Source organism: Dreissena polymorpha, chromosome 1, assembly GCF_020536995.1.
Source record: "Dreissena polymorpha isolate Duluth1 chromosome 1, UMN_Dpol_1.0, whole genome shotgun sequence".
NCBI classification, from domain to species: domain Eukaryota; kingdom Metazoa; phylum Mollusca; class Bivalvia; order Myida; family Dreissenidae; genus Dreissena; species Dreissena polymorpha.
This window is the reverse complement of record NC_068355.1, coordinates 53,809,678-53,837,289: the sequence shown is the minus strand read 5'-3', so window position 1 is coordinate 53,837,289 and position 27,612 is coordinate 53,809,678. Positions and strand designations below refer to the sequence as shown.

Genomic DNA, 27,612 nt, shown 5'->3' with positions numbered 1-27,612 from the left:
GATAAGAGCCTCTTTTTCTCGCTTCAAAGCCTTCAATTCTTCGCGAAGACTTGCATCACCTCCTTGAGCCATTTTGAGGCTTGTGGTTGACAGGATAGAACTGTCGGTAGGTTAATATAACCTATCCCACCGCTGCCACCAAATATGTAGCGCGAGCCGCCGACTTCCTGAGGCCGCCACCGAGCGCTGTGGGAGCGACCTCAAACACTCGATGTGCCTTCCGAAGTCCTCGGAAGGCCAAATGTCAAAGTAACAATATACTATTAGTAATTAAAATGATTTTCCTAAGGCTACCTGCCTTCTGATTATGAACTAAAAATAATCGAGTCGCTTCAGATATATACAATGCGACCAAAGAGGGGACCGCTGCCTTCCACGAACCCTCTGGCTTCCTTGAAGCTACTGACTACCGCCTTCGTGAGGCTACTGGCTTCTGCCTCCGTAAAGCTACCGGCTTCCGTCTCCGTGAAGCTACTGGCTACCGCCTCCGTGAAGCTACTGGCTTTCGCGAAGCCACTGGCTCTTCGTCACCACAAGGCCTTAGGTGAAGCTACCGTCACTGCCTTGTATGACGTCCGTAGATTCCAACCCTCTGAAGAACCTCTAACCATACAACAGGAACTCAGAAGCTCGAGCAGCACCGGTAACTACCGACGTTTCCGAATTCTCCCGCACTCTACGGAGATTACCGATCAGCATCTCTCCTTCACTAACTTCATCTTCTTTCTTCTTCTTCATTATTTTTTATCGAGTGCACCGGGATTGTCACCCATATGGCCATCGCCCCCAGAAAGACGTGTTAGTTGGTTACGGGGGATAGTGCAAGATACAGGAGACACCCCGTTCCAGAGGTGACCCTAGGTCTTTTAGTGCCCGGTGTATAGCACCTAGTACACTGCACCTCGGTTTAACGTATCATGCGAAAGACGAGTTAGTAGGTTAGGTGCAGCGGGGGATCGAACCAGCGATCTCTGGATTGTGAAGCCAGTGTGTTACCACTAAACCACGGATCCGCTACCTCCTTCACTAACACAGAAACTAGCCGAATATATACTTATGATTTTACTAGAAACATTCCTTAAATATCAAATACTCTTTAAATGCTTTATACATTATTTTTAGCCATACAATTAACTTACTTTATGAGGAACAAGTTACAATTTCATATTGTTTACCTGGCAAATGTAAAACTAAGGGAGGCAATTATACTGTAGCAGTAAAGAACGCAAAGCATCTATTTCGACCACGAATCATTTCGTCATAGACCTAAAAATCTCAAACAAGAATACAATTTAAAAAGGAAAAAAAGTAACCCGATACTGGGCTCGAACCACTAACCCTGGAGTCCTGGAATCAAAAGTCTCCCGCTTAGACCACTCGACCATCCGTGCTTATGTTATGTGCGGATGTATTTTTTCGGCATAGCAGTTTTAAGCCAGCTTTTCACCTTACCTGAACTTTGTAAGTGTCCAATAAAATTCCCCGCGGCTAGGTACGAATGAATACACTTCATTTATTCCATTGGCTGATTTGAGTATACCACCAGAACATTGGAAACATATCCGCGTCTTTGTAACACTGTTTTACTGCATGAAACAATTTTATCTCTAATGAAAAGGCTTAATAGATAGAACAGGTTTACACTCAATTCTCGACATCAACCACAGTTTGTGCGTGCACCTTTTATTTTCAGAGAATTACCAGCGCAAAAGCGTTAATGCTTAAAGGCTAAGTTCACATATTTAGTACTTACTTCCATATTCCTGTCAACATGTTAACATGTAAAAGTATAAAGAGCAGTGGAAGAGAGGCCTCACTTCAATGCATTGCATTTCAACCCGCGAGGTATCGGGTCAATTCGCGACCAGTGTGTGAATGTCAGAGTTTATATACAGGTCATCACCGGAGTTCGCGGCCAGTAAATTAATCGTTATATAAAAACTAGGTGACCTGGAATTTTCTTTAGACCACAAATATGTTAAATGAAGATATTCAGCAATATAATTATGGTATGTCAATAATAGATTCTTAATGTGTTTTCAACAATACAATGATAAATATTATTTTTGATTAATTTAACAATAATTATTCCACCATATTGACTAATGTTTTAAGCATGGGCGCGATAATTCTTGATACTGTTAATAATCGAATCAAATAGCAATGCCCGACAAACCACTAAAACAGGTTTGTTCGAAGAACGCGCCTATAAATACGGATACTTCGCGTGTGGCCGGTTGACTCACATGTTTTAATTTCACTTCCATTCTTCTTTTGGTTTTCTGTTTTTTATTTATAGGTTTTTGACCAGCAATATGTAATAATGTAAAATAAGCCGCGAAAACTCCGCGTAACATCCCGAACTGCGTGTGATGCAGCTAAGAACTGCACAAAAAAAAAACATTCGCTACCCTTGATCTCATTCATTGAACTATCAACGCCGTATATCTTTTTTAAAGATATTTCTTGTCACTTATATAAGCAATCCTCGTAGTTTCCCAAAATATAACGACAACAACAGAACTTTCCAAATTATTCAATCGTTTCGCGTTGCAACGCTTTATAATTTTCAGGTTTTCAAATCGTCAAAAGATGCATATAATGGATATTTTAGAGCATGGTAAATGTTCAGTATTACTATTTCCTCATAAATATTATAACTAAAATGAAAACTTGCGAATCTGGAACAACTTTTTTTTTATTTTGTCAATTTACCAAAACGTGAAAAGGCCCCTTTAAACATCAATGTTTAATCTTTCTGTCAGTAAAGCAAGTTGTATCCCGTCAATATACAGGTGATCTGGCAGTTATTAAATGAGTCGTGTTCTGAGAAAACTGGGCTTAATGCATGTGAGTAAAGTGTCATCCCAGATTAGCCAGTGCAGTCCGCACAGGCTTATCAAGGACGACACTTTCCGCTTTTATAACATTTTTCGTTTAAATGAGGTCTCTTCTTCGGAAAAATCCAATTTATGCTAAATTGTTACCGAGTGGTAACTTTAACTAGCGTTTATATAATTGGGTGCTGCTGAAGTCGAAACAGAAGTATGGATTGCACCTCAAACTTGAAGCATGACGCTTACTATCGAGTATTACAGCTCGAACTAAGAAGAGTATAGTAGAGCTATAAGTATTTCTTTGTGTCATAAAAACAATTAGTCGATTTGTCGACTACATTTTCCAAAGATTAAATAATTTGTTTGTGGTGACAATTTCTCGTATTGTCCACGAAATACAAGGCGTTCACAGCGGATGTTCCAATTGTTCCTAAAAAATTGCGATCGATGCGATATACATGTACTTAAAACGTGTGTCATTCAGATAACTCTGCTCAAACTGATTTAATTTACAGTATCCTTGTGGGGCCTTTCAGATCTGACGTAAAGCCAACCACCACACAGGCTAATGTTGAAAAACCTTTGCGAAGTATGATAAAATAGAAATAATATGACATACCATATGATTAAATGCGAAAATGTTTTAGTTAATGTGGTGTATTTTTAGTTATATTTATATGGGCGTAAGTAATGTAAATAGTTCTTCCAAGTAGCAAATGATATAAACAAAGTCAATTACCGAACTGTTTGTAAGCAACTCACTCATATCTTATATTAGCACATGTCATCATATAAGAACAGAACTGACCGGATGTACTATATTCGCCCTCTTGGGCCGTCATAATGTTGCATGTAACAGAATCAAATAAATAACATTCTTCAATTAGAAGTTAGATTTTAAATTCATACACAATTTGATAGTTTTATATACTTGGGGACATATTGTTTTTGCCCCGACTGTTGGTTTGCCGGTTTGTTTGTTTGACCAGAAATATTGAACTTTATTGCATTCCCAAAACATGTGTTTTGTGGAATCGGTATTTGCCGAACAGAACTGTAACATGTTCGACTCTACGAGTTTACACTTAAACAGATAGGAATTATTTGGTATAATGTGTGTGATGTATTTGTACTGGAAAGTTCTGAGTTAAGTATCTACAGTAAGTAATGGGGTTTGACAGAAGAGTTGTGTATTGTCAATTGTATTTGTGCTAAGTAGTTCTTTCCACTTTGTTACACATTTAATTTGTGTAGGTTTATTAGCGTTCAGAAGACGTTTACAAGTACACTATTTTGCATATTTTAGTCTTAACTGTTATATGATCAACAAAGTATTCTGATGTTGTATATGATATATGATCGAGGGAAAGAGATTGTTTCCATTCTACTGGGATGCTCTTTACGAGTGAATGAAAGTTTATTACATTTTGTGTGTTTATATCATATAATTCTTGGAGTTTTTAAATGAATAAAATATTTTATTTTGAAAATCGTAAATATGCTCTACAAATTGTATGTCTCTGTTATGCCATTCTGTAAAATAGAACATTTGTTTGTTACATTGTATGTGCGAATTGTTCCAAATTATTTGTTTTGAAATTATATCTTTTTTTCGTTATATGTTGTTTTAGACAAGGCTTTTAAAATCTAATGCAAAAATATTGAAGGTACTTTGAGTTTGTTAACATCTGTTCGATTTAAAGTGCATTTGAAAACTATGTTTCCTCCATGCGGTTTAAGCATCGAGCTATATAATTTAATTATTACTGAATCTTTTTCGTGGATGAAACGTTTGACCCAACTCGCTTTTAATTCGTCTAAAAATAATTCAACATCAATGATGTTTGATCCGCCTTCGTTATATTCAGGACTGTATTATTTGATTCCTTGCAATTTTGTCAGGCTTTCCGTCCCAAAGAAAAATGATCAACGTTGTTTTTAGTTGGTTAAACACATGTTAGGGTGGATTTTGGAGAACGGTTAGAGGATACACAAGCTTTTTGGAATGCAAATGTTTCAATTACAGTGATTTTGCCTATCAATGAAAGATTCCATTTGTTTTCCAAGAGTTAAGAAAATTTTTGATTGGTTGGATTTGATTTATTATATTACATGCTAAAGTTTCGTTGGGATTATTACAGAAAGTTATACCTTTATGATGTCGCTTGGATTGAGCTCCATTTAAATTGTTTCTTTTTGTAAAATTCAATGTCAGTATCCCTTAAAGACCCTTAACGCAAAATGGTGAATTTCGTTCTATTAAGTGCAAGGCCGGATATTTGTCCAAAATTATTCAACGCTGAAACAAGTTTTTCAAAACTGTTTTGTGAACCATTTGTTAGAAAACAAGCGTCGTCAGCAAAACGTGTCTATTTTGTTTCTATACTTCCTAATTTTATCCGACTTATGTTTTTATCATTGTGTATTGCGATTTGCGATTGATAAACTTTCAATGCAAATTGTCAATAGATAAGGTGATAATGGACAGCCTTGTCGAACACCTCTTTTAATTTGGAACAGTTCTAAGAAGTAGCCATTATTAATAATGCCTATATGCGTGATTTTGCATTGTTATAGAATAGTTTGACCAAATTAATAATGTAGTCACTGAAGCCAAAGTGACGAAGGCATTTAAATATAAAGGCGTGGTCTAAGTTGTAGAAAGCTTTAGTGAAATCGGAGAAAAAAATTAAACCACGTTCTTTCATTTACTGTATGTATCACCTCTTCTAATAATCTAACATTTTCACCGATATATCGACCTTTCAGGAAGCCAGTTTGCGCATTGCTTAAAATGTTATTTAAAGGGCTTTTTATTCTATTTGCTACGCTTTTTGAGGCGATTTTATAGTCAACATTAAGGAGTGAGACAGGTCTCTAGTTATTTAAGGATAATGTATCGTTCCCTTTTTTGGTAGAAGTGTAATATGCTTTGTTGTTGTAGATCTGCAAGGCAATTGTTGTCAAGAGAGAGTTTTAGAGAATTAAGTAAAAAAGGTTTTATGTCGTTCCAGAAAATCTTATAGAATTCTACTGATAAACCATCTTACCCAGGGGTGGTATTCCAGAAACATCTTAGGTAATTTCTTATATAATTTCACTTAAGTTCAAAATTACAATGTTTTGTATTTCTTTACTAAATAAGGAAACACATGTCTTTTTCTGGTATTCCTAAAATAACATTGGTATAAAGATGATATTTAAATGTATATGTTGATGCCAATCTATTGCAGTATGAAATGGTACACTTAAGAAAATTTCCCAATTTAAGGATAAGAATAAAATTTAACTTAAGATGCTTCTGGAATACTACCCCAGGGCTTGTTTTCATTTCTTTTAGGGCAATCGCATATTCGCATTTTGATAAGTGTACGTTTAAATTGTTTGGGTTAACATTATCAATGTTATTGCATTCATTGTGAAAAAAAGAAGGATGTTCTGAAACATCGATTTTGTGATCTTTTTTATGTTAGTTTTCGTAATAACCTGCAATATGTTTTAGAACTTCGTTTTGGTTGTTTAAAATTTTCCCTTGTTCGTTTTTATTTGGTAAATAGTTTTATCTTCAGTCCCTTTTTTCGCCAAATTAGTAAAATATTTTGAATTCTTTTCGGCCCCTTCAATCCATTCTTACTTTGATCTTAATAAGATTCCTTTCATTTTATCTTCCATTGAGTAATCATACTGTTTTTTCGTTTCGTTAAATGCATTGATTTTATCTTGGTTGAATGGATTTTCGGAAATATATTATTCAAGTTCAGTGATTTTAGATTAGTTTCCTCGTGTATTTTGTTTCTTTTCAATTTGCTTGCTATCATCTCGTATTCGACCTTTAATCACTTCCCACGGTGTGTTAGGGTTATCTTCTTTATTGATATTTTCTATTTCTTTAATAGACTCTTTGATTATGTTTAGATATTCTCTCTCTAAAATGATCGATTTGTTTATTTTAAAATATCCTAGCCCTCTCGTATTTTGTGTGCAGTTAAAGGTGAAAGAGACTATTGAGTGATATATTTTTACTTGATATGAAATAGACCACTAATCTAGGTCCTCATACGTGTAATATAGATACCTTAATTGAAACCCAAACATAGAAAATTAAACATTATTATATACATTTTTTGCTAGAATTTAATATATTCATTTCTCTGTTTTAATATTAATTGCTGATGCTATATATTACTGTTCATATTTAAAAAAGGGCAGACAAAAGCAAAAAAAAATAATTTAACATTAGTATCATTATCATTTTGTATAACGTATTATACCAGCAGTAAAGATTATGACGATGGTATCAAACATGAGCAACACGTACGTTTTTACATAATACGACAAAGAGCAATAATAAAGGTACATGTCATATAAATACCTAAATTAAAGAACAAAAAAACTCTATTGTAAAAACATGTTTTATCGAGATTGAACAAACATTATTGTAACGGTTATTTGTAGATTTTTTTTCATTATGTATAAAAGGAATGGCCTATTTTACATATACCTTACTTAATTAAAAATATAGCGTCCATACAGATACTTGTATACAGAGGGCCAGATAAGATGCGTATTAGCGTAAAATACGCATGACAAAAAAGACAATACTTATGACTTAAAATTGTGTTGAGTAAAAAAACTCCTGACTAAATTCGGATTATGCATCGTGTCCTATTTCAATGCGTATTAGCCGTTTATACATGCATATAAATATAAATTCATGTAAACATGACTGGTTTCCGTCATTGTGTCCACACCGGTAAAAACGTAGTGACATCACCATCTATTTATAGAATGTGGTTCCAAACCTAATTTACTCCTTAGTCAGAACGGTAACATTTCATGTTGGCCCACGATAAAGGCCGATTTTGACAACACATTCGATAAAACCCGAATCGCCCAACTTCAAGCAGATAACAGTTCATCTCTTGTGTGGCACTATGGAAAACCTTTTACCTCCAAGCACTTTTTAAATGGCGCTAAAATACACATATAATACAATTAATGGCTGCTTATAAGCCAAGGGCAAAAAAATTCAGAAAAACTGTTAAATAAAATAACAGTGCTTTCTTTCTTGTGTACAAGAATGCTTGTTATAGCGAGTTAACATTACATGTACAATTTATTATTAGTTCTGATCCTTTGAACATAAATACTCCTTAAAATTATCGCATTTTGATTTTTACTCATCAATTAAAAATTTCATGAGTGAAATACCCCTCGGCTGAAAAAAGTATCTGGAGCTCTGCTTGTATATGCCATATAGATACGTTAATTAAAACTGAATTATGGGTAAAAGTGTGTGTTCTTATATTAATTTTTAACACTTAGTTGTAACGAGTATGCATAGATTTTAATGTGTTAGGATTTTAGTGTAAGGTTATTAATTTTAGGCTATTAGTTTTGAATTTTTATGTTACATATTACTAATGCAATGATTATAAAAACACAGTCAATGACCAAAAGATTAACATCAAATTTCTTATCGTTATCATTTCTGGTACATATTTTACTAGTGACAGAGGCTGTATATTGTTCCATGTTAATTGCCATAAGCAGAAACAGCAGTTATTCGTTTTCATGAATATTTAAAACTTTAAATAGTTGTTGGCAATAAATGATAAGAAAAAGGACAAAATTGTCACAAAACCAGGTTGCAATTTGAAAAAATGTCTGATAAAGGGAGACAATTCAAAATGTGCATTGTTATTGACTGTTCCTAGTTACCCCCTTGAGTCAAATTCAATCTATTTTTAGTCGTGGCGACCTTGATTTTAATTTGAAAAATAAAGTCTGATAAAGGGGGACAAATCAAAATTTGCATTTTTACTGATTGCTCCTAGTTACCCCCCCCCCCTTGTGTCAAATCTATATTTAGTCGTGGCGACTTTGACCTTGGAGATATCGTCGTAATTCTTTCGCATGACACACCGTCAAATGATTGGGAACAACTATACCGAGTACATGTGTAATTTTAAAATGTCACTATGATTGACATAATTATGGCCCGGACAAGATCATTTATGGCCGTTTTTGACCTTTGAACTCAAAGTCTGACCTTGACGTTGCAGATATCGACGCAATTCTTTCGCAAGACACACCGTCCAATGATGGTGAACAAATGTGCCAAATGATTTTAAAATCTCACAATGAACGACATAGTTATGGCCCGGACAAGCTTGTTCCGCCCGCCCGCCGACATTCGCCATTCTAATAACGAGTTTTTCGGAAAACCTGGTTAAAAACCAAGGAATGTTTGGGAAACGTTGCTGAATATTACTATATGATTACATACGCATGCCCTACATAAACATTATTATGCATTCTCTAGCTTTCACTGTGTATTATATAATATTTTTATATATCTGAATCGCATATTAAATGTTAAGATATATTATTTCACTTAAACCGTTTACTATTTATATGAATAGAAGTGTTTACTTCAATAGACAATCCCAGAAATCGATCATTCCCGGATTACCGCCCCTGGCGCCGCCATCTTGGTACTGAGGAACAATGCAGGGACGTATCAATCTCTTGCACGACGGCTACATTATATGTATGTTAGAGCAAGGAACGACAACTCTGCGTGGAGATTGCGGACCTATTTGTGTGTATAGGTACCTGAACATTAAACCGAAGTGAAGCGATTTTATTAAATTTATTTGAAGATTTAGAAGGTTTCTGTTATCGATACAATATTCATACAACAGTTCGTATTTTTTAAATAAATATTTTTATCAGGTCCATCTGCATTGTTTAAGAGTCATAAAACCTGAGACGAAGATCTACGACTCTGATAAAACTCAGCATGAATGAGGACTTAATTGTCATTTGGCATGTTATTATACGCATGGTATTTTTATTAATAACAGCATCTACACCTGTGGAGATATATGGTGTCACAGACATACCAATTAACGCTTTTAATCCACCATTGGGACATCGTCTTCCACTTAGGGAATGCTTTCATTCCTCAATCACAGATGGTGTTTGGTGTTTCTTTTACCATTAATTAATTAAATTAAATTGACAATCCGTAATGACCGAAGAAAAGCGTCACTGCGTTCGTGTTTGAGTAGTTTATTTTAAATCTTAACTGTATAGTTAATATTTAAGAAAAAAAAATAATGCGTTGACGGAATGTAGCGAACATTATTGGGACTAATTAAGTTTACGTATGCCTACATAAGTGTCATGTTGAGCATTTTTATGGTTAATTTAGATTGTATTAAGAAATAAAGTAAAGCAAGTAAACAAAATAAGTAAACATTTAGAATAAGACAAACACAGTTTGTTCAGGCTACAGAATTTGATTCTAACATTAGAATGGTATTTAAATGATAAAATAAAAATTAAGTTATAAGCAAAAGCAGACATTCACTTTTCAATTAAAAAACCTGCCATGTTATGACATCTTACACATTTTCGCTAATGAATATCCGCTGGACTATAGTACATTTAAAATCAAAAAATATTTTCCGGCAAGAGATTTTTGTTTGAAAGCGATCTTTAAATAAAATATAGTAATAACAAACAACACAGTTTTAGACTAAACCATATACTTTTTTAATAAAAAAAGTTTGCCACTACATAAAAATCTTATTGAGTTTCGCATATAAATATTTCCGGACCAATTTTAGTTAAAATCACAAATTTTATTTCGGCTAGAGCTTTTAAATTACCTTACAGAATGATACTTTAATAAGAAGTATTATTAAAGAATTAATAAATCTTTAGAAAAACAAAGATATGTACTATCAGGGAACTTTACCTAAAGGTCCCTGGTACTATTCAATAAAAACAATCTGTCTCGGTATTGAATCATATATATTTTCTTAATGAGTATATCTGAAAGTATATTTTTTTATATAAAGAAATAATAACTTTTAATAAAAGGCAGGTATCTGATTTGCAAAGAAATTGTATATTTCGGTAATAAATCTTTAAAATTTTAATATTTCGCTAATTAACATCTCCGGAATTATTAACTTAAAAATTCACAAAGTTTACTTCAGACTTTACATGCGGAAATAACCTTTATAATTATCTTCGAATAATAAAATTTAATAAAAAAATAATTGTGTTTCAAGCAAAAGGCATAACTGAAAGGATTTCTTTAAAAAAAATACAGCAAATTCGGCCTCAATTATTACGTGAAGAATTTGGCAGATAAGTTCTACATCGTTGTTATTTGCAAATTCTTCAGTACCAACATGGCGGCGGGGTCACGTGATAGCCAATATGGCGATGGTCAATTTATCGATTTTATGTTACATTACACTAAATCATTTTATATCCCTCCTTGGTCCATTTCTAAAGAGTTCCTTTTCTCTTCGATATTTACAGCGATTTAGCGATCGCACCCATGCTTTTTGTGATTATTTCCTGCATCCTGTGTGTGTCTGCAACATTTTTGGCGCATTTCATTGGGGATTACGTTGAAAAATGACTGTTTTGGGTGCGTTTATTGAAGTACGGGTCTTTTGTCGAAATTTCACTTTCGAAACTCTGTTTTCCGAGGGTGCTTGCCTTTGGGCGAATTTTACTTTCTTAGAAGTTGCGAGACCATATATTTTTGACTGCATTTATGGAAAGAGGACAGATTTATTATTAAAATGATACCGGTCTTGCTAAATTTGATATATAGGAGATACAATAAAAATGCTTTGAAAGTTGGCAGTTTTATAATAGGACCCTATGGGAAATGGATTTAGTGTAATATAACCTTCTAGGATTGTCTATACAATGTGTTGTAAACGATCGGTGGATGTCATACTTTAAATGGCGTTTCTTCGAGGAACTCAAACACTACAGAATATTAAATACTGTGAGATAAACTATACTGTTCGCAAAAAGATATTTCTCGTTGGCGAAGTTTCACTTTATTTTGTTGTTATGTTGGTCCATGGTAAGTTTATCAAATGTTCGTAGTCTTCGAACTTGATCGGCTGGTTTTTGTTCATGTGGCTCGTGAACATGATTTTACCGCTGATAAACCATGCATCGCTTATTTCATCGGCCATTTTCTTCTTCGTTCACATAAGAACATGCAGATTCAGCCTGGTCATGTCTTCATTTATGAAAATGTTTGTTTCGCGGAGCTTCTTCCTGTTTACTAAAATATGTCCTTTGGTCTGTCGGCTTACTAGTCTTACTATATTTTCTCTGTTAGTGTTGTTCTTGTTTGGTAATCTATGTGCAATGTCTATGTCTGCCATGGTGATATTGCAGATGTCGTTATCTTTCAGTATTCTTATAACCTTTTCAGCAGATTCGTTGGCCGATTCTCGCGGGTTTGTATAGTGCTTGCCTTGAATTTTAATAGTGTTGGCACTGGAATATGTTCGCTTTCATTTTCAAACTTCTTCCTTTTTGTTTGCTTCATTTCTATTGGTATTGTGTTGTTTATATCTTACTTGCTGTTCAATTCTTCCTTCAGGGTCTTTATTTCGGTTATAAGGTTTTCGACAGCTTGATCGTTTTCAAATACGTGTAGATGACTTTCAATTACAATTTTCTTATGGGCGACGGATTTAAGGAGGTCGTCTTTCATTTCTGTGAACAATTCTATTATTTCGTTGCTGATATACCCGTCTCCTTTCATGATTGGCTTTTCTAACCTTTTATTCAATATGTTAATCGACTCATCCATATTATCAAGCGTTTTATTAAGTATTTTTATATCAAATGCTACATCTATAACGTCCTCTGTTCAAGATTTATTTTTGCCACACTTATAAGCAATCTGTTTCTGTTTCGCTTTTTAAGTTTTCTGTTTTTCACTCTTTTCATTCTTTTGCGCTTTGTTTATACTTGTGTCACTGACACTGGACGCTTCTCGTTTGCGCTTCAGCTCTTCTTCATTTGAAGATTTGTTAATTGTTGTTGACCTAGATGCACTTTTACAAGTTTGAGCAGTATACTTTTACAAGTGTGTGTAGCCCTTTTTCGATATTTTTGTTTCTGTTTAAAGCATTAAATCTACGATGAGAATTTTAAAGTATACATTGTTCATTTGAAGTCTTACGTTTTATGAGTTATCCATTTATCCAATCTACCTTTTGTATATAGAGAATCACATATTTTGTTAAATTATTATCTCGCAAAACAAAAATGTCTACCGCTTCATCGGGTTACGCACCACAGAGCCATAAAACAAAACAATATTTTTTCTTAGTATCGATAGTTTATGTAAGTTCTCGTGCAATATTTTATGCATTATTTCTTATTATTTGTGTTAGAATTTTTTATATTTTCGTTATCAGAACATTTAATTTCACGTAAGTATCGTTACGGTTGTAGTACCCAGTGTTTCTCAGAGTTCTTCCTTACAAAACCAAATTCCATGTAAAAACATAAGTCTCAAGTTTGTCTATATAATCGAATTCGGTCGACCTAATACAGTGTAACAAACACAATACCTATTCACAACAACATCAATTTGCGTGTTTTTGTGTATAAATGCTCAAATGAAAAAGTTGATTAAAATCGTTATCAAACCAAAAACCGAAGTTTTGAATTGACGAGCCAATCTATCTTACGGGAGGTTCCGGAGATAGTCGGTGAAGCACGATTGGTTGATTATAATAGAGATCTATCACTCTGGATCCAACCGGCTTTTTATTGCATAAGGAAGCTTTACGGAGAATCCGGAGATGGACGAAGTGTTACGATTGAGAGATCTATCTTGCCGAAGATTCCGGAGATATATACATAAGCATATTTTAAAATTCGGAATACTCTGCGTTTTCCATTGCAAAAAATTTACACATTTTCTCAGTTTTGTATCCAGTAACACATTTTCGTGAACCGTTGACGTGTTAGAAACTTGGGTTAATATCATTATTCTGCGAGAACACCGCATCGAGTTTTTTTTTATTTGAGCATTATGGTTACATTTATGACCTGTTTGTGTTTATTGATGCCAGAAAAAAGTCAATGCTGCTCATTTTACCAATTGCATTGCCGTTTTTCCATGAACAATCTTGTTACCAGAGGCGTCTCCCAGCGACCCGTAGGGTCAAAAGCTTGGAGTTGGATTATTGCAACTCTCGTAATACCTTCTTAGTTCAATCAACTAATTATAAGCCAATCATATACAGAATAAAGGGGAATGTCGATGATTTCTGCAGTATAATTATTAAAAAAACACGATTATCTTCCAAAATAATTTATTTAAGGGTTGATATATGCTGTCTCGTTTTTGTTAATGCTCAATAAAATAATAATTTGACAGTCTCGAGCACTTGAAAATCCGTATAAATAAAATGTACATGAAGTAAAGCTATACACATGCGCACAATCATTAAACAGGACCGTGGTGTAGTAAACTTCTCGTTGAAGTAAGCGATTTTTGTCGGCGTGAGTTTAACTCCCACTAGAGGAACGATATTGATACCGGATTAATATCTACTATAAAACAGGGAATGCGTATTGTTCTAATAAATGTTTATGTATAGGGAGAAAGTACCGTCCATATACCCCGTAAAACACTTGGTAAATGTTAAATATAATATATTTTAACTCATTTATGCCTAGCGTCTAGAAAAAAGGCCTTGGCAAAAAGCGTAGACCCAGATGAGAGGCCGCATGATACGGCGTCTCATCTGGGTCTACGCTGTTTGCTTAAAGGACTTTGTGTAAGAAATATTCTAAATATAAAAATAAATATACTAGACATCCCTCATTTTGGAAATAAATATTTATACAACAGTTCGTATTTTTTAAATAAATATTTTTATCAGGTCCATCTGCATTGTTTAAGAGTCATAAAACCTGAGACGAAGATCTACGACTCTGATAAAACTCAGCATGAATGAGGACTTAATTGTCATTTGGCATGTTATTATACGCATGGTATTTTTTTAATTAAAAACAGCATCTACACCTGTGGAGATATATGGTGTCACAGACATACCAATTAACGCTTTTAATCCACCATTGGGACATCGTCTTCCACTTAGGGAATGCTTTCATTCCTCAATCACAGATGGTGTTTGGTGTTTCTTTTACCATTAATTAATAAAATTAAATTGACAATCCGTAATGACCGAAGAAAAGCGTCACTGCGTTCGTGTTTGAGTAGTTTATTTTAAATCTTAACTGTATAGTTATTATTTAAGAAAAAAAAAATGCGTTGACGGAATGTAGCGAACATTATTGGGACTAATTAAGTTTACGTATGCCTACATAAGTGTCATGTTGAGCATTTTTATGGTTAATTTAGATTGTATTAAGAAATAAAGTAAAGCAAGTAAACAAAATAAGTAAACATTAAGAATAAGACAAACACAGTTTGTTCAGGCTACAGACTTTGATTCTAACATTAGAATGGTATTTAAATGATAAAATAAAAATTAAGTTATAAGCAAAAGCAGACATTCACTTTTCAATTAAAAAACCTGCCATGTTATGACATCTTACACATTTTCGCTAATGAATATCCGTTGGACTATAGTACATTTAAAATCAAAAAATATTTTCCGGCAAGAGATTTTTGTTTGAAAGCGATCTTTAAATAAAATATAGTAATAACAAACAACACAGTTTTAGACTAAACCATATACTTTTTTAATAAAAAAAGGTTGCCACTACATAAAAATCTTATTGAGTTTCGCATATAAATATTTCCGGACCAATTTTAGTTAAAATCACAAATTTTATTTCGGCTAGAGCTTTTAAAGTACCTTACAGAATGATACTTTAATAAGAAGTATTATTAAAGAATTAATAAATCTTTAGAAAAACAAAGATATGTACTATCAGGGAACTATACCTAAAGGTCCCTGGTACTATTCAATAAAAACAATCTGTCTCGGTATTGAATCATATATATTTTCTTAATGAGTATATCTGGAAGTATATTTTTTTATATAAAGAAATAATAACTTTTAATAAAAGGCAGGTATCTGATTTGCAAAGAAATTGTATATTTCGGTCATAAATCTTTAAAATTTTAATATTTCGCTAATTAACATCTCCGGAATTATTAACTTAAAAATTCACAAAGTTTACTTCAGACTTTACATGCGGAAATAACCTTTATAATTATCTTCGAATAATAAAATTTAATAAAAAAAATAATTGTGTTTCAAGCAAAAGGCATAACTGAAAGGATTTCTTTAAAAAAAATACAGCAAATTCGGCCTCAATTATTACGTGAAGAATTTGGCAGATAAGGTCTACATCGTTGTTATTTGCAAATTCTTCAGTACCAACATGGCGGCGGGGTCACGTGATAGCCAATATGGCGGTGGTCAATTTATCGATTTTATGTTACATTACACTAAATCATTTTATATCCCTCCTTGGTCCATTTCTAAAGAGTTCCTTTTCTCTTCGATATTTACAGCGATTTAGCGATCGCACCCATGCTTTTTGTGATTATTTCCTGCATCCTGTGTGTGTCTGCAACATTTTTGGCGCATTTCATTGGGGATTACGTTGAAAAATGACTGTTTTGGGTGCGTTTATTGAAGTACGGGTCTTTTGTCGAAATTTCACTTTCGAAACTCTGTTTTCCGAGGGTGCTTGCCTTTGGGCGAATTTTACTTTCTTAGAAGTTGCGAGACCATATATTTTTTACTGCATTTATGGAAAGAGGACAGATTTATTATTAAAATGATACCGGTCTTGCTAAATTTGATATATAGGAGATACAAGAAAAATGCTTTGAAAGTTGGCAGTTTTATAATAGGACCCTATGGGAAATGGATTTAGTGTAATATAACCTTCTAGGATTGTCTATACAATGTGTTGTAAACGATCGGTGGATGTCATACTTTAAATGGCGTTTCTTCGAGGAACTCAAACACTACAGAATATTAAATACTGTGAGATAAACTATACTGTTCGCAAAAAGATATTTCTCGTTGCCGAAGTTTCACTTTATTTTGTTGTTATGTTGGGCCATGGTAAGTTTATCAAATGTTCGTAGTCTTCGAACTTGATCGGCTGGTTTTTGTTCATGTGGCTCGTGAACATGATTTTACCGCTGATAAACCATGCATCGCTTATTTCATCGGCCATTTTCTTCTTCGTTCACATAAGAACATGCAGATTCAGCCTGGTCATGTCTTCATTTATGAAAATGTTTGTTTCGCGGAGCTTCTTCCTGTTTACTAAAATATGTCCTTTGGTCTGTCGGCTTACTAGTCTTACTATATTTTCTCTGTTAGTGTTGTTCTTGTTTGGTAATCTATGTGCAATGTCTATGTCTGCCATGGTGATATTGCAGATGTCGTTATCTTTCAGTTTTCTTATAACCTTTTCAGCAGATTCGTTGGCCGATTCTCGCGGGTTTGTATAGTGCTTGCCTTGAATTTTAATAGTGTTGGCACTGGAATATGTTCGCTTTCATTTTCAAACTTCTTCCTTTTTGTTTGCTTCATTTCTATTGGTATTGTGTTGTTTATATCTTACTTGCTGTTCAATTCTTCCTTCAGGGTCTTTATTTCGGTTATAAGGTTTTCGACAGCTTGATCGTTTTCAAATACGTGTAGATGACTTTCGATTACAATTTTCTTATGGGCGACGGATTTAAGGAGGTCGTCTTTCATTTCTGTGAACAATTCTATTATTTCGTTGCTGATATACCCGTCGCCTTTCACGATTGACTTTTCTAACCTTTTATTCAATATGTTAATCGACTCATCCATATTATCAAGCGTTTTATTAAGTATTTTTATATCAAATGCTACATCTATAACGTCCTCTGTTCAAGATTTATTTTTGCCACACTTATAAGCAATCTGTTTCTGTTTCGCTTTTTAAGTTTTCTGTTTTTCACTCTTTTCATTCTTTTGCGCTTTGTTTATACTTGTGTCACTGACACTGGACGCTTCTCGTTTGCGCTTCAGCTCTTCTTCATTTGAAGATTTGTTAATTGTTGTTGACCTAGATGCACTTTTACAAGTTTGAGCAGTATACTTTTACAAGTGTGTGTAGCCCTTTTTCGATATTTTTGTTTCTGTTTAAAGCATTAAATCTACGATGAGAATTTTAAAGTATACATTGTTCATTTGAAGTCTTACGTTTTATGAGTTATCCATTTATCCAATCTACCTTTTGTATATAGAGAATCACATATTTTGTTAAATTATTATCTCGCAAAACAAAAATGTCTACCGCTTCATCGGGTTACGCACCACAGAGCCATAAAACAAAACAATATTTTTTCTTAGTATCGATAGTTTATGTAAGTTCTCGTGCAATATTTTATGCATTATTTCTTATTATTTGTGTTAGAATTTTTTATATTTTCGTTATCAGAACATTTAATTTCACGTAAGTATTGTTACGGTTGTAGTACCCAGTGTTTCTCAGAGTTCTTCCTTACAAAACCAAATTCCATGTAAAAACATAAGTCTCAAGTTTGTCTATATAATCGAATTCGGTCGACCTAATACAGTGTAACAAACACAATACCTATTCACAACAACATCAATTTGCGTGTTTTGTGTATAAATGCTCAAATGAAAAAGTTGATTAAAATCGTTATCAAACCAAAAACCGAAGTTTTGAATTGACGAGCCAATCTATCTTACGGGAGGTTCCGGAGATAGTCGGTGAAGCACGATTGGTTGATTATAATAGAGATCTATCACTCTGGATCCAACCGGCTTTTTATTGCATAAGGAAGCTTTACGGAGAATCCGGAGATGGACGAAGTGTTACGATTGAAAGATCTATCTTGCCGAAGATTCCGGAGATATATACATAAGCATATTTTAAAATTCGGAATACTCTGCGTTTTCCATTGCAAAAAATTTACACATTTTCTCAGTTTTGTATCCAGTAACACATTTTCGTGAACCGTTGACGTGTTAGAAACTTGGGTTAATATCATTATTCTGCGAGAACACCGCAATGAGTTTTTTTTTATTTGAGCATTATGGTTACATTTATGACCTGTTTGTGTTTATTGATGCCAGAAAAAAGTCAATGCTGCTCATTTTACCAATTGCATTGCCGTTTTTCCATGAACAATCTTGTTACCAGAGGCGTCTCCCAGCGACCCGTAGGGTCAAAAGCTTGGAGTTGGATTATTGCAACTCTCGTAATACCTTCTTAGTTCAATCAACTAATTATAAGCCAATCATATACAGAATAAAGGGGAATGTCGATGATTTCTGCAGTATAATAATTAAAAAAACACGATTATCTTCCAAAATAATTTATTTAAGGGTTGATATATGCTGTCTCGTTTTTGTTAATGCTCAATAAAATAATAATTTGACAGTCTCGAGCACTTGAAAATCCGTATAAATAAAATGTACATGAAGTAAAGCTATACACATGCGCACAATCATTAAACAGGACCGTGGTGTAGTAAACTTCTCGTTGAAGTAAGCGATTTTTGTCGGCGTGAGTTTAACTCCCACTAGAGGAACGATATTGATACCGGATTAATATCTACTATCAAACAGGGAATGCGTATTGTTCTAATAAATGTTTATGTATAGGGAGAAAGTACCGTCCATATACCCCGTAAAACACTTGGTAAATGTTAAATATCATATATTTTAACTCATTTATGCCTAGCGTCTAGAAAAAAGGCCTTGGCAAAAAGCGTAGACCCAGATGAGAGGCCGCATGATACGGCGTCTCATCTGGGTCTACGCTGTTTGCTTAAAGGACTTTGTGTAAGAAATATTCTAAATATAAAAATAAATATACTAGACATCCCTCATTTTGGAAATAAATATTCATACAACAGTTCGTATTTTTTAAATAAATATTTTTATCAGGTCCATCTGCATTGTTTAAGAGTCATAAAACCTGAGACGAAGATCTACGACTCTGATAAAACTCAGCATGAATGAGGACTTAATTGTCATTTGGCATGTTATTATACGCATGGTATTTTTTTAATTAATAACAGCATCTACACCTGTGGAGATATATGGTGTCACAGACATACCAATTAACGCTTTTAATCCACCATTGGGACATCGTCTTCCACTTAGGGAATGCTTTCATTCCTCAATCACAGATGGTGTTTGGTGTTTCTTTTACCATTAATTAATTAAATTAAATTGACAATCCGTAATGACCGAAGAAAAGCGTCACTGCGTTCGTGTTTGAGTAGTTTATTTTAAATCTTAACTGTACAGTTATTATTTAAGAAAAAAAAATGCGTTGACGGAATGTAGCGAACATTATTGGGACTAATTAAGTTTACGTATGCCTACATAAGTGTCATGTTGAGCATTTTTATGGTTAATTTAGATTGTATTAAGAAATAAAGTAAAGCAAGTAAACAAAATAAGTAAACATTTAGAATAAGACAAACACAGTTTGTTCAGGCTACAGACTTTGATTCTAACATTAGAATGGTATTTAAATGATAAAATAAAAATTAAGTTATAAGCAAAAGCAGACATTCACTTTTCAATTAAAAAACCTGCCATGTTATGACATCTTACACATTTTCGCTAATGAATATCCGCTGGACTATAGTACATCTAAAATCAAAAAATATTTTCCGGCAAGAGATTTTTGTTTGAAAGCGATCTTTAAATAAAATATAGTAATAACAAACAACACAGTTTTAGACTAAACCATATCCTTTTTTAATAAAAAAAGTTTGCCACTACATAAAAATCTTATTGAGTTTCGCATATAAATATTTCCGGACCAATTTTAGTTAAAATCACAAATTTTATTTCGGCTAGAGCTTTTAAATTACCTTACAGAATGATACTTTAATAAGAAGTATTATTAAAGAATTAATAAATCTTTAGAAAAACAAAGGTATGTACTATCAGGGAACTATACCTAAAGGTCCCTGGTACTATTCAATAAAAACAATCTGTCTCGGTATTGAATCATATATATTTTCTTAATGAGTATATCTGGAAGTATATTTTTTTATATAAAGAAATAATAACTTTTAATAAAAGGCAGGTATCTGATTTGCAAAGAAATTGTATATTTCGGTCATAAATCTTTAAAATTTTAATATTTCGCTAATTAACATCTCCGGAATTATTAACTTAAAAATTCACAAAGTTTACTTCAGACTTTACATGCGGAAATAACCTTTATACTTATCTTCGAATAATAAAATTTAATAAAAAAATAATTGTGTTTCAAGCCAAAGGCATAACTGAAAGGATTTCTTTAAAAAAAATACAGCAAATTCGGCCTCAATTATTACGTGAAGAATTTGGCAGATAAGTTCTACATCGTTGTTATTTGCAAATTCTTCAGTACCAACATGGCGGCGGGGTCACGTGATAGCCAATATGGCGGTGGTCAATTTATCGATTTTATGTTACATTACACTAAATCATTTTATATCCCTCCTTGGTCCATTTCTAAAGAGGTCCTTTTCTCTTCGATATTTACAGCGATTTAGCGATCGCACCCATGCTTTTTGTGATTATTTCCTGCATCCTGTGTGTGTCTGCAACATTTTTGGCGCATTTCATTGGGGATTACGTTGAAAAATGACTGTTTTGGGTGCGTTTATTGAAGTACTGGTCTTTTGTCGAAATTTCACTTTCGAAACTCTGTTTTCCGAGGGTGCTTGCCTTTGGGCGAATTTTACTTTCTTAGAAGTTGCGAGACCATATATTTTTTACTGCATTTATGGAAAGAGGACAGATTTATTATTAAAATGATACCGGTCTTGCTAAATTTGATATATAGGAGATACAAGAAAAATGCTTTGAAAGTTGGCAGTTTTATAATAGGACCCTATGGGAAATGGATTTAGTGTAATATAACCTTCTAGGATTGTCTATACAATGTGTTGTAAACGATCGGTGGATGTCATACTTTAAATGGCGTTTCTTCGAGGAACTCAAACACTACAGAATATTAAATACTGTGAGATAAACTATACTGTTCGCAAAAAGATATTTCTCGTTGCCGAAGTTTCACTTTATTTTGTTGTTATGTTGGGCCATGGTAAGTTTATCAAATGTTCGTAGTCTTCGAACTTGATCGGCTGGTTTTTGTTCATGTGGCTCGTGAACATGATTTTACCGCTGATAAACCATGCATCGCTTATTTCATCGGCCATTTTCTTCTTCGTTCACATAAGAACATGCAGATTCAGCCTGGTCATGTCTTCATTTATGAAAATGTTTGTTTCGCGGAGCTTTTTCCTGTTTACTAAAATATGTCCTTTGGTCTGTCGACTTACTAGTCTTACTATATTTTCTCTGTTAGTGTTGTTCTTGTTTGGTAATCTATGTGCAATGTCTATGTCTGCCATGGTGATATTGCAGATGTCGTTATCTTTCAGTATTCTTATAACCTTTTCAGCAGATTCGTTGGCCGATTCTCGCTGGTTTGTATAGTGCTTGCCTTGAATTTTAATAGTGTTGGCACTGGAATATGTTCGCTTTCATTTTCAAACTTCTTCCTTTTTGTTTGCTTCATTTCTATTGGTATTGTGTTGTTTATATTATGGTTACATTTATGACCTGTTTGTGTTTATTGATGCCAGAAAAAAGTCAATGCTGCTCATTTTACCAATTGCATTGCCGTTTTTCCATGAACAATCTTGTTACCAGAGGCGTCTCCCAGCGACCCGTAGGGTCAAAAGCTTGGAGTTGGATTATTGCAACTCTCGTAATACCTTCTTAGTTCAATCAACTAATTATAAGCCAATCATATACAGAATAAAGGGGAATGTCGATGATTTCTGCAGTATAATAATTAAAAAAACACGATTATCTTCCAAAATAATTTATTTAAGGGTTGATATATGCTGTCTCGTTTTTGTTAATGCTCAATAAAATAATAATTTGACAGTCTCGAGCACTTGAAAATCCGTATAAATAAAATGTACATGAAGTAAAGCTATACACATGCGCACAATCATTAAACAGGACCGTGGTGTAGTAAACTTCTCGTTGAAGTAAGCGATTTTTGTCGGCGTGAGTTTAACTCCCACTAGAGGAACGATATTGATACCGGATTAATATCTACTATCAAACAGGGAATGCGTATTGTTCTAATAAATGTTTATGTATAGGGAGAAAGTACCGTCCATATACCCCGTAAAACACTTGGTAAATGTTAAATATCATATATTTTAACTCATTTATGCCTAGCGTCTAGAAAAAAGGCCTTGGCAAAAAGCGTAGACCCAGATGAGAGGCCGCATGATACGGCGTCTCATCTGGGTCTACGCTGTTTGCTTAAAGGACTTTGTGTAAGAAATATTCTAAATATAAAAATAAATATACTAGACATCCCTCATTTTGGAAATAAATTGATCCAATTTAGAAGGATGGGAGAGTCCACTCGGCATAAATGGGTTAAATCCACCCGAATTCGCAGGGTGGTCTTGAGCTACGCTGGCCGAATTATCATCAAGCCCATTTGCGTATAAAGCGGCTAATGACTTGATAATTGAGAGGCAAAAAAACATATTGATTGTTTTTGTTAAACATGTTTATTAAACAACAATGACACATCTTGATTGTTAGATAAATATGGTTAATTGCAATAAGGAATGTTGCATTTACGGATGAACAAACAGTGCAGGATTGTAATTAAAGAACAGTTTACGCTGAGTGTATATACATAGTGTACAAACAATATATGAGTAATACTTTGTAAAAACGATATAATATAGATTATCTATCATATATTTTTACACAATTCAATTGCATAGATATATTCTTTTAACCATATCGTATTTAATTGAACGCGGTATGAACGATGTTAACATTTAAATTAGTTTGTGATTTTCTTTTTATTGCAATTCAATAAACATCGGTCTTCTTTTTTCTTTTGATACCGAGTATTCTTGAACCGTTTCAAATTTGTGTTTCCGCTAGAGCACGCAGCTTGGCCCATTTATTTCCCGCCATTTACGATGACGAACGCGGAAGCGCAGGTCTCGGAGTACTGGTTCCAGATGAGACCGGCTGGGCAATTGTTCACGAAAAGATCACCCCAAAGGTCACACTGGATGAACTTGGAGGGGTCGGGGTGTGGGAAAAACAGCTTGTTAGCGGCAATGGTCGCGGCCGTGCAGGGGTTAGAGAGAGTACCAGAGGTACCAGAGCCTGAAATGGCGGTTTTGTACTAGATTCATAATAATGGCACCAGTAGCAGTGCATATGACTAAGATTCTTTTTTTTTTTAAAGAAAAGTTCGTTTAAGTTATTCCACAAAGCACAATAAACCTAGAGATCTTACTTTAAGTTTGTTTCTATGGACAATATTTATTATTGCTAAGAAAAAAGACATTGCACATGTATGTAATAATCGGCAGTTGATCTCTATAGGCGTCAACTCTCGTGCTGACGCATAACCTCTCTAATAAATACGGTTATACCTGTATTTCCAATCTTATGTTTTTGAATAAAACCCTACCAGGTGCCACAGTCACACTTCCGGTACCGCCGCTTCCTCCGGTACCAACGGTAACTCCAGTGCCTCCGACATTGAAGTTGTAAACACAAGAGAGGCGGCCCTGGTCCCACACGAGGCCTCCGGGGCAAGGGAGAACGGCGGGATTGCCTAGCATGTCGCACTCGATGAACTGCCTCGGGTTGCCTGCGGGATAAACACTACATTTTTTGTATTTCATGTTATTTTATGCAAGTTGATTCCCAAGTTTCATTACGTATTACAGCATTTTTATCTCGCTGATACTTATGTATGCCATTATTAGTCATTACTTAGAATCGAATGATACAATAAACTGAAGACATAGGTTACAATCTAGTCTAAATAATATTGAAATCCCCATATCGGCTTACATCTCTCCCTAAAGGGACGTATTCACATATTCAGTTAGGCAAAATGACAATTTTCAGAAAACAAGTAATACCTAAAAAAATGTATATGTTATACGTTTTGGATTGAAACAAATAAAATAACACTATTGACCAAGGACATGTTAAATTAGTCTGACCCAGACTAATTAAAGTCAGAAGATAAATGTAATCGTTCATGTTTTCACACACTAACTATTTCATTTGAAAGTTGCAGTTTTCAGCTCAAGTTCCACTCACCAGCTACAGCGAAGTAATAGTGTCCGGCGGAAAGTGCCGCCGCGGTACATGGGTTGCCTCCAACGATGCCGGTTTGGCCTGGAGTAACTGGAGCATTGGTAACGATGGTGCCGGGTTCAGGGTTGGTACCCCGGCAGGTGGAGGTCAGGACACTGCGAATAGTAGTTATTTAGTAATAAACCATTTGGCTTCAAATGGAATATATGATTAAATTTCAATTTGAACTGCGACATCGAATGAGTTCTTGCAGTAGTTGTAGGTGATATCTCAGACTCATTATCAAATCATAGGCATCGTGATACATCTTATGTACATTTTTGAATGGTGACAACTGCAGGGGTTGGCATTAAGGAGAGCGGTAGCGGCGTAAGTCCCATATAAAATTTTCTAAAATTAAAGGTTAAACAATACAGTAACGTCAGTGTGCGAGTATTGTGTGGTATCATAGTTAAAATGTGTTTAACAACATTGCGGTTTTCCAATAGATGATAAGTGTTTCTAGTTTCACGTGGAAAAAGAACAGCACATCTTTTTCAATTATTCTTTATATTTCCGTTGTATGCAAATGATTCTGTACGACCTCTATCTATTTCAAGAAAGACAATCGAAAGCATTACCGACTTAGTATGTCTACTAGATGTAGCTCGAATAACAGCAACGTACGGTTGAAGTCTAAACAAAGTGCGACAATCCGTACTCACTGCTAACAACGTGTTGCGAACCACAACTCTCACAAACGAGAGTTGTGTTCCCTTACTGACCTGTACTGGAGATTCTCTGGGCACTGGATGATGTACATGCGGCCGTATCTGTCACACTGGATGAATTTCGAACTGTCGCTGGGGTGGGGGAAATACACCTGGCTGCTCGGGTTGTTCGTGCATGGGTTGGGCACGTTTTTAAAAGAATCTAAAACCAGTGCATTATATTCGATACAAGTGATAACACGCCTTATGAAGAGTCGGTATGTTGCCTTTAGAATAATGACCAGTTGTACTATATGGGATTTTGTTTGGGTCTTTTCTGTTTATAGTTCAGAGTAAATAGTTATATGGAGATTGCAAGATCCCGTCAATATACATTTTATCCGTGGTAAAACTACTAATGAAAAGCAGATTGGCGATCATATTCCTGTAATCCAACAGTGTGCTTTTTAAATATTGTTTTAACTCAAAGAGTCTCGCTCTATCAACGCGCGGTTTAATGCATGTGCGTAAAGAATTGTAACACAATTAGCCTGTGCAGTCCGTACAGGTTAATCAGGGACGAAACTTTCCACCTAAACTGGACTCTCGCTCTATAGAGACTTACTCTAAAAGAAAAAAATACCATAGAAGCGGACGGTGTCGTCCCTGATTAGCCTGAGCCCACTGCACAGGCTAATCTGGGATGACACATTACGCACATATATTAAACCTCGTTTTCACAGAGCGAGGCTCAATTATTATTGTGGTTCCTTTAGGTCAACAATAATCCAACAAAAAAATGTCTTTTTATTACAATCTACATTTGACAAGTCATGAAACAGGTATACTTACCGACACAATTAGCCTGACCTGAAAAGAAAGATAAAAACATTGATAAGTGACGAAGAGTGGTATTTTTTGAATCAGTAATAAACTATCGAAGCTGTGTGTTAAAAAGTGTGTATATTGAAAGTAAATATTTGAAAATAAAAAATCCCTATTTTGGTGAAATTCCGTGCAGTTTTAAATAATGCCAAATACGATACATCATTTTAAATGAATCGGAATTGCGAGTGATCTGGGGTATTAGTTTTATAAAATATATTTAAATGTGATAACATCATCAAGTGATAGATGATATAACATCATATTCACAACTGATGTAAAATAAAGTATTGATGAATTACAACAATAAATCATATATTTGACATCTTAAAAGTGAACAATACTATTCCCTCATTCGAAACGTACTTTTAAAACACTACATCTTGGAGTCATGTTAAAATACAATAACCCAAAACACTTCCTCGCACATCACCGGAGATCGATAACTGCATTAATATTATATGTTCATGTGTTGTTGTTTCTCAAATACATGTGTAAAGTCACATTAACATTTCCAGCCGCTTATATAATTAGTAAAAACGCACAGTACATTAATACTCAAATAACATATAACGTTTTGGTAAATTGCACTTACGTCTCTCTCGTGCAGGTCCCGCAGTTGCCAAGGCAACAAGCACACTAAATATGAGCGCCGAATTCATGATAGTGTCCGTGTAGTTGACGTGTCCGTGTGTGCCCCGAAGAAGTGGATCACTGTTTGCGACGTTACCAGGGTAGACTGACCTTTAAATAGCCGTTGAGACAAGCTGCGTGCGATCGGGGCCTTATCAGGGTGATTTGAGTAAAAAGGTGTTGGTGGCGTGGTGTGTACAAAAGGGCGTTACAAAATCTTTTCAACTTGTTCATACAGAGGAAACGTGAATTGCACGTCTAGTGCGTTGTATGAACATTAGAGCCTTGTTCTTGGAAAACTGGGTTTAATGCATGTGCGTAAAGTGTCGTCCCTGATTAGCCTGTGCAGTCCGCACAGGCTAATCAGGGACGACACTTTCCGCTTTTATGACATTTTTTGTTTAAATGAAGTCTCTTCTTAGCAAAAATCCAATGTAAGCGGAAAGTGTCGTTCCAGATTAGCCTGTGCGGACTGCACAGGCTAATCTGGAACGACACTTTACGCACATGCATTATGCCCAGTTTTCTCAGAACACGACTCATTTTTTGTATGATATAATTACAATTTTAGTGTGGCTTTTCGAAGAA

At 34.5% G+C, this 27,612-nt stretch overlaps 1 protein-coding gene across 2 annotated transcripts in view; it reads right to left on the bottom strand.

Annotated features, from left to right (window-relative positions):
• Nucleotides 1-27,141, bottom strand: part of LOC127881248 (uncharacterized) — a 42,267-nt gene extending 15,126 nt beyond the window's left edge. The window contains exons 1-6 of one of the 2 annotated variants that reach the window (XM_052429007.1): nucleotides 26,987-27,138; nucleotides 26,359-26,376; nucleotides 25,582-25,729; nucleotides 24,821-24,972; nucleotides 24,177-24,359; nucleotides 23,760-23,866 (exon numbers count right to left, since the gene is read on the bottom strand). In XM_052429007.1, coding sequence (XP_052284967.1) covers nucleotides 23,760-23,866; nucleotides 24,177-24,359; nucleotides 24,821-24,972; nucleotides 25,582-25,729; nucleotides 26,359-26,376; nucleotides 26,987-27,053 — 675 coding nt within the window. In that variant the 5' untranslated portion in view covers nucleotides 27,054-27,138. Of the gene's footprint in view, nucleotides 1-23,270; nucleotides 23,867-24,176; nucleotides 24,360-24,820; nucleotides 24,973-25,581; nucleotides 25,730-26,358; nucleotides 26,377-26,986 lie in introns of those variants that run through there. The other variant, XM_052428999.1, reaches the window with a different exon arrangement.
• Between the last annotated feature and the right edge of the window lie 471 nt (nucleotides 27,142-27,612).